The sequence below is a fragment of the Nannospalax galili genome, unplaced genomic scaffold (genome assembly GCF_000622305.1).
Source record: "Nannospalax galili isolate Female #2095 unplaced genomic scaffold, S.galili_v1.0 scaffold100, whole genome shotgun sequence".
Lineage (NCBI taxonomy): Eukaryota > Metazoa > Chordata > Mammalia > Rodentia > Spalacidae > Nannospalax > Nannospalax galili.
Window position 1 is genome coordinate 10,132,504 of NW_008352891.1, and position 7,888 is coordinate 10,140,391.

The 7,888-nt window shown below is 51.3% G+C and overlaps 1 protein-coding gene across 1 annotated transcript; it reads right to left on the reverse strand.

Moving 5' to 3' along the window:
* Positions 1–4,902: 4,902 nt before the first annotated feature.
* Sox11 (SRY-box transcription factor 11) lies at positions 4,903–6,851 on the reverse strand. The gene has a single exon (XM_008850156.2). The coding sequence runs from the start codon at positions 6,780–6,782 to the stop codon at positions 5,496–5,498; it is 1,287 nt and encodes a 428-aa protein (XP_008848378.1). The 5' UTR covers positions 6,783–6,851; the 3' UTR covers positions 4,903–5,495.
* Positions 6,852–7,888: the final 1,037 nt, after the last annotated feature.

Genomic DNA, 7,888 nt, shown 5'->3' on the forward strand with positions numbered 1-7,888 from the left:
CTGCACTTTTGTGCTTTTATTGAGTATAAAAATAGGTCTCCTTTAAAATTCTGTTTACGTTCACTAAAAAACTACTTGTTTGTGAAATTCTCTTATAAACTCACTGCATCCACATGGAATAGATAAAGGAATCAGGCAGCTAATGCATCTAGGTAGTGTTGAAAATAAGAAGATGAAAAAAATTAAGTATGCTAGGAGCCAAGCCAAAAAAAAAAAAAAATGCTGTAAGGAAAATGGAAGTGAGCTCGGCTTCATAAATTTTGTTTAACCTTTATTGTGGTTGAAAACATAGGCTTCACACAAAGGGACATTGAAACTCAAAACCAAAACCTGAGTTGTTATCAAAGAGCAGAAATTCTGAGATCATCAAACCCAAAGGGAAATGACAGAATAACTCAACTAGAATGGACAGTGAGAAAGAATCGATAATTAAAATAAGCTCTCAGAAAAGCACGTCAGGAGCCGCTACATGGAGACTTACTTTGGGAACTTGTGAATTCCTGTTAGGACGACACATAAGGCTCATTCTTGTTATCCTCACAGGCCATAGGCTATACAAAGGGTATTTGAAACTGACATTCCTAATGGAAATTTTATAAAATTTGGCCCTTAGAATAACAGAAATATCCTGAAAAAAGCTTCCCTGAAACTGTAATAAAGAAAGTTCTTATCTACTGATAAAATCGACAACTCAGTAAACTATTTTTGCTGGTCTTCCTACATAAGAAAAAAGCACAAATATAGTTGCCTCAGAAATCTGTTAAAAGCAGAGGACCTCGCAGGAAAAAGAGTATAAAGATTCTAGAAATGAGAGAGTACAAGAAAAACTCTCTTCAAAGTGTTCACAAAGATACATATGCCCACTAGGAGAAAAAAGTCAGAATATACATATTATCATAGCAGAGAATAAAAAAGTTAAGAGTGATATAATATATTCATATTGAATGACTACTTGAAAATTGAGCAACTTATTTGCCTTACTTCCCAGATTCCATGGGTGAAACTCATTTAAATTCTTAAGTGAAAGAGCAAATGTCCATTTCTTATACCATAAGAGGGTCAGGATGGTTCCAATTCCCAGAGAAAAAAAAGTAGGCCATGCCTTTGAGTCTTTTTCTCTCAAAACAACTAAGTCACCCTGACTGCTACAAGCATGCATATTTAAATCACTTCCCCTCCATTAACATTAAAAAGAACCATCTCAGCCCAAAAGAGCTGCAGTGGTTTTTTTTTTTTTTTTTTTTTTTTTTCCTTTTTTTTTTTTCCCTAGCTAAAGGCTAATCATTCTACAAATAATTTGCCCAGGGAACGTAGTCATTCATAACACACATATTTGCAAAGCACAATTTAAGCACACTGCCTTCCACTCGCATTAATTTTGTAATAAAAAGGGTGCATATCAAGAATGTAAGAACTGGAAATTATTTCCACAGCTTAAATAATAAGAGAACGCTGGTTCGTTCGTTTTTTGTTTTTTTTTTTTTTTTTTCAAAGATGGAAATCTCACCAAAATCCATTCCAAGTCTGTGAACTAGTTGTAAAGAGCAGGGTACCCAACTGGCTAGACTGCTGTGCACACAACGCCCACGCCCACGCCCACGTTACCATTTTAAGATACTCTGTCAATGCTCAGTTAAAAATAAGACTTACTTAAGAGACAAAAAATGCAATTAAACTTTTATTGAAACCTAACTAGTGGCAGGAATACCTTGTGTATTATATTGTTTTCGACATTCAATAAAGAATTCATTAAGAGTTCTCCACAACGCATTCGTTTAAAACAGCTTTAAATATTGTTAAAAGCGCATTCAAGCGCCTGTCCTGAGTTCTAACAGGGTTTTTGTTTTTTCCTCTAAATTTCTTGATCGCCAACCAACCAACTACTTGTCTCATTTTCCTATCAAGAAACTCGGCCACATAGCATTAAAAAAATACAAAAAAAAACCCCCAAAACAAATCACGACTATGTTTCCATTCTGAGGCCAAATTGTTATACGTTACTTATTTAAAAGTTTCTACGTTACCACAGAAAATGCCCAAGAGTCATCTATGATTTAAAACAGGAAATACATGCAAATTTTAGGTTCTCAAAATACATAGAATCCTCCTCACTAATGAGCCTGCCTTTTCTACTGGGCTTGCCTTTTCGATAAGTTTTAGAAACTGCAGCAGAGAGCCTCCACGTAAAATCACCAGCACAGAGAATCTGTCCATTGTAAACCGCTGGTTGGATTATTCGTGGCTAAAAGAAATGTCCCGCCAAAGCCCACATCCGCAGATCGTTGGGGGAGGGGAGGGATAAGGTAAACAACTGCAAAGCCCACTCTTAACTCCGAGAACCCTGCTACCACCATCTGCCCATTCTTTTCCCAGGCTTGCTACCGCAATCGGATGGATTCCCAGAAGGGCCAAGCGTCGGGGAAGAAGCCCGGCCATCTGCAGCCCGGCTCCGGGCTCGCCGTCCCTCGAGGGGGCTGGGTGGCAATGCGGGCCTGGGGGGAGGGGCGGGAGGCGCGGGGCCTGCGGCCTAGCAGCTCCGGCTGGGCGCACACGCCTCCCTTCGGGCTGCCCAAACCTCAGCCTTCCAGCAAGTCAGCTCGGAATCGGCTCAGTAGGTAGGTTCTAGAGTCGGGGCTGTTTTGCACCGAGTTTCAATTAGCCGCCGAAGGCTCCTGGATCGCTGGCTCTCTGGGCCCTAAGGGCCCGGGCACAGTCTCCTCCCGCTTCCCACGGGGCCCCCGGGGGACTCAAGGCGGTGCTAACGAAGGGGGCTGCCGGAGTCCGGCGCCTGAGGCCGGCCAGGGCCGGGATGGGAGGGGGAGGGGAGGGAAGGAGGCTGGCTCGGCCAGCGGTCTTCAGGGACCCAGTGCTCTCGCGAAATGGATCGCACCCGCACGGCCGTGGGGAAGAAGATTGAGAAGCCTAGCCACGAGCCTGGTCACCATGAAGGGTACCGCGGGCGCTTCCTCCAGGGTCTGATTCTTTTCCTTTCCTCCCTCCACACCCTGCGGGCAGCAGCCATCAGCTCGAGTGTCCCCACGCGCGCGCACCATATGCAGCCCGATGCGCCCGGGCGCACGCGGCGGCCAAGCAAGCGGAGCCTTCGGGATCCCCAGGCTCCGCACTCGGAGCCACGGGTCCCTTTGCGACCGCACACCCACGGACTGCCAGGCCCTCGAGGACACCCCCACAGGGCGCCGCGTTCCTCCCGCTACCCGCCCCCTTCACGGTCCCCATCCCTCAGTGGGGCCCCAGCGCTCCCTTCACCGTTCCTGGAGACCCCGCGGACCTCTCACGCTGCCCCCACCCAGCCGAGTCACCGCTAGAGGTCAAGAACTGCCGCGGCGATCTCCACCAACGTCCACCTCTGCGTACTCGCAGAGATGCCGCGTAAAAAAGAAAAAAAAAAAAAAAAATTCAAATCCAGAAACGGCTGTCTCCGCCCTCCGAACCTAAGCGGCGGGCACCCGAGAGCCCCGAGGACTCACTGCGAGGGCTCCAACACCTCAATGCACAACAGTCCCCGGACCCACGCACTGAACGCACACGCCCCACGGGCGCAGGCGGCTGACCGCGCGATGCCAATCCGCTCTGGTCCCACCCGCCCCTCCCGGAGCCTGTCAGCCGGCTGGGGTGGGTGGGAGAGGGAGGGAGGAGGAGGTGAGAAAGGAAGCGGAGGGGGATGGAAAGGGAAGGCTGGGAGAAAGAATGCTATTCCCGGCCTTTCACAACCAGCGGGAGGAAGAGGAAAAAGAACTCGGCCTGCCAAAGGAGCGCTTCAACCTAACGTCTCTAAAAGCAGAATTCGCTTTCCGCCACCTTCATCCGCGTACACAACAGCCTGACCACGGAATGCGCTGCGACAACAGGCCTCCACTTGGACTTCCAGAGACTATGGGTCATGCGAGCATCTATCAGTTCCAGCTGATTTATTAAAATTGTCAAGATACAGACTTCCAGCACACACACAAAAAAACCCCCAAACCCAGGCAATGATGTTGACAGTGCATTGAGTCTGCTTAGCCACCATTTGCTACTAAATATGCAGATGGTCTGGTCTTTATTTAGATTATATTGCACAAAATGAGAAACTTTTAAAACTATGTGCCTTTTTTTTCCTTTTTCTTTTTTGCTAAAAATCGAGAATCCAGTTTCAAACCTTCCATCTGGGGCCCCGTCCACATCACAGCGATGAGATACATATATGACACGGTACATGTACAGTCTTCAAACTAGGATAACAGCTCTGAGGTCTAGACCGCCATTTTCAATAAATCTTTACCTACAAATATTGAACAAATCTCTACTATAGCTGTACAAAAAAGTTTGCTTTTTCTTTTTAAAACCACAAGGCCTTTAGATGCAAGGATTACTATTAAAATTTTAATCCTTTTAAACCAGGACATAACGTACCAACATATTTGCATGCTAAAAAAAAAATACCAGAAAAAAAAGAAATCAAAAGGGAAGAAGTGCCTGAAAGTCTTACTGAAAAAACACAGCAAGAATGTTCCCTTTTCACTGTACAAAAATACGCCTGAAAATATATTAATTTTTAAAAAAGACTGAGGTCTGTTATGTATCAAAAATGCTTCAATACCTTTTGTACTGAGGTCTAGGCTGTAAGGTATTCAATCAAGGAGGCATAAAGGAACGAGTCACAAAAAAAAGTTGGCAAGTAGAAATCACATTTGTAAAACCATAAACAATTTGATCTGAAAGGTAAACTCTGGTCTTAAGTCAGTTCACAGTTTTTTTTTTTTTTTTTTTTGTAAGCGTTTGTACAGTCTGCATTTTTTCAAGCTCCCTGCAGTTTTGTTAAGAATTGGATGCATAGAAGACATCAGTTTTCTCCCTCCAAAAAGTAAAATAAAATAAAAAGGTTGCAATGGTCCCTTTTTTTTTTTTTTTTTGCTTTAAAAAAAAAAATCACCAGTTCTTTAAGATCTCTTAAGGAAAAAAAAAAAAAAATCACCAACTCCCTAGAGAAACCGTTGTGCTGCCAAAAGGGTCCTCTGCAGAGGTCTTTCAGACTTCAAAGAGCGACAAGCTTCAAACAGCGCCTTCCGGAGCGGGTCCTCCCTCCCCTCCCCCGCCCGGTCCCCTCCGCCTCTGTTGCAATCACGAATTTCAGGAAAAAGAAATAGTAATTACAAAAACACATTTTTGGGGGTGGGGGAATCACAACTGCAGACTAGGTGTGCAACTACCTTGAGACACGATAAAGGGAGGGGTGGGGAGACAAAAATAGGACAGGAAAAAATGTTTAAAAACTGCTCATCCACTTTAACTCCACCAAAATTTTCATCATCTTTTCCAATTTCTTTGCGTCACATCTTATTTCATCAGCATCTTCTTCTCTCCCCTCCACCCCTACCACCACCACTACCATCATCATCCACACCATCCTCTTTATCCTGACCGCCATGACTTCTCTCCCAAGGAGCCCTGTTCTGCGCCCGCTGAGAGAAAGAGCGAGGAGCCGGGCACCCCTTTCAATACGTGAACACCAGGTCGGAGAAGTTCGCCTCCAGCCAGTCCCCCGCGATCATTTCGCTCAGCTCCGGCGTGCAGTAGTCGGGGAACTCGAAGTGGGAGCCCAGGCTGCCCTCGCTGAACGAATCCAAATCCTTATCCACCAGCGACAGGGACAGGTTCCCCGCCGCCGCGCCGCCCCCCAAGGGCTGCTCGCAGGCGCTGTGCGCGCTTTGGGAGAAATTCAAGCTCAGGTCGAACATCAGATCGTCGGCGTCGTCGCCGCCGCTGCTGCTGCTGCTGCTGCTGCCGCTGGACGACGAGGTGGACACAGAGCGCGAGGACGCGGGCGATAGCGCGGGCTGAGCCAGCGCCGGCGGGTGCTGCTTGGTGATGTTCTTGAAGCTGTAGTAGAGCCGGCTGCCGCCGCCCGAGCCCGAGGTGGCCCCGGCCCGCACCTCATCGTACAGACTGGCGCCCTCGGGGGACTCAGCCGCACTGCTCAGCGTCGGGCTGGCCGGCACTTTGGCGACGTTGTAGCGTCTCAGCAGCTGCGGCGGCTGCTGGCCCGGAGGCTGCAGGAGGTGCTGGTGCGGAGGCTCGTCGTCGTCTTCTTCCGCCTCCTGCTTGATCCGCAGCTGCAGCTCGTCCTCGTCCTCATCGTCGTCGTCGTCGTCGTCCAGGAACACGCACTTGACCGTCTTCCCCGCGCCGCCCGCCGCGCCGCCGCCGCGCAGGCTGCCGAGCGCGAAGTCATCTGCGCCCAGGTCCCCGGGCTGCGCCTTGCCGGAGCCCGCCTTGCCCGCCGCGGCCGCGGGCGCCTTGAGCTTGCCGCACTTCTTGCTGGAGCTGCGGGAGGACTTGGCGCCCGCGCCGCCCGCTGCGCTCTTCTCGGGGCTCTGGCTGGCGCTAGGCTTGGCCGAAGGGTCCATCTTGGGCTTTTTCCGCGGCCGGTACTTGTAGTCGGGATAGTCGGCCATGTGCTTGAGCCGCAGCCGCTCCGCCTCCCGGATGAACGGGATCTTCTCACTGTCCTTCAGCATCTTCCATCGCTTGCCCAGCCTCTTGGAGATCTCGGCGTTGTGCATGTCCGGAGACTGCTCCATGATCTTTCTGCGTTCGATCTTGGACCATACCATGAACGCGTTCATCGGCCGCTTGATGTGGCCCGACGCCGTCTTGCACCAGTCCGGGTCGCTCTCGTCCAGGGCCACCGGGCTGCAAGCCATGAATTCGCCCTCCTCGGTGTCCAGCGCCTCCCGGGGCAGGTTGCTCTCAGCTTCCAAGCTCTCCGCCTGCTGCACCATGGTCCGCTGCGGGGTTGGGCGCTCCAACCCGGGCCACTCGGTCTCCTGAGCAGGTCCCCCTCCCCCTCCCACCCCTCCACCTTCCCAGGCAACTTGCAAAGTCCTCGGCACCCCGCGTCCGCGGCTCCCCCCCTCCCCCCCGTCCCCCCTTCCAGGCTGCGCACAGCGGCTGTGGTGGCTGCGCCCGCCCGCGCGCTGGGGGTTGCGGCGGCGACTGGAGAGTCGGAGGCAGCCCGGGACCCCGGTCTCCCCGCTCGAGGCTGCCGCAAGCGCCGGACTCCAAACACTCCCAGGCGCGCGCGCTTCTTCTGCAAAAAGTTGAGGGCTCTCTCTCAACTAGTTATCAGGGTGTCATATGGATGACATCACTCCTCCCGCCAGCCAATGGTCGAGGCCCGGCTCCGCCCATCTCCCTTTATTAACTCAGAGGCTCCACCTCTTTTTCCCCGCCCTCTGGGCTTGTTCGCAAGGATGGGGGGGCAGGTCTAGAAATATGTTATTTTTTTAAAAAAGAAATCCGCGTGTGTGCACAGATGCGCGTCTCCTCGGGATGCTCGGCGCACTGAGCCATCGGACTCGGGGTGAAACTAGCGAATCTGAGCGCTGGCGCCAACTGAGGAACTGGCACCGCAGAGGCCCAGGCGTGCCTTTGTGGCTACTCGGCTGACCAGACGGCATTAGTAGCTGGGGCTCCCCACACCTGGTGGGCGTAACTCGGCGCGCGGACGGCAGGAGAGCGGGGCTGTAGCCGGGACCGCCGCGCCCAGCCTCCTGGAATGGTCGCCGCAGCTCCTCCGCGCTCCCCCGCGGGGCTCGGTACTTCCCCGCACCGCAGCCGGGAGCCCTCGCGGGAAACCCGCTCAGCCTCTGACCGGCGGAAGGTGGCGCTTTAACACAACAACCTGGTCTCGGCACGTGGGCTCTATTCTCCTTTTCCTTTTCTCCCTTTTACTAAAAGCAAAGAAATCAGTGTAAAGCCGGAGAAGCTGTGCTCTCCCTTCCCCCGCTACAGTTCTCCCCCTCGTTTTGTTTTGTTCCTTTCCCCTTCTGGTCCCCCTCCCTGAACGCCGTGTCTAGGGGAGGTTTTGGCTGTGCCACGCCACCGC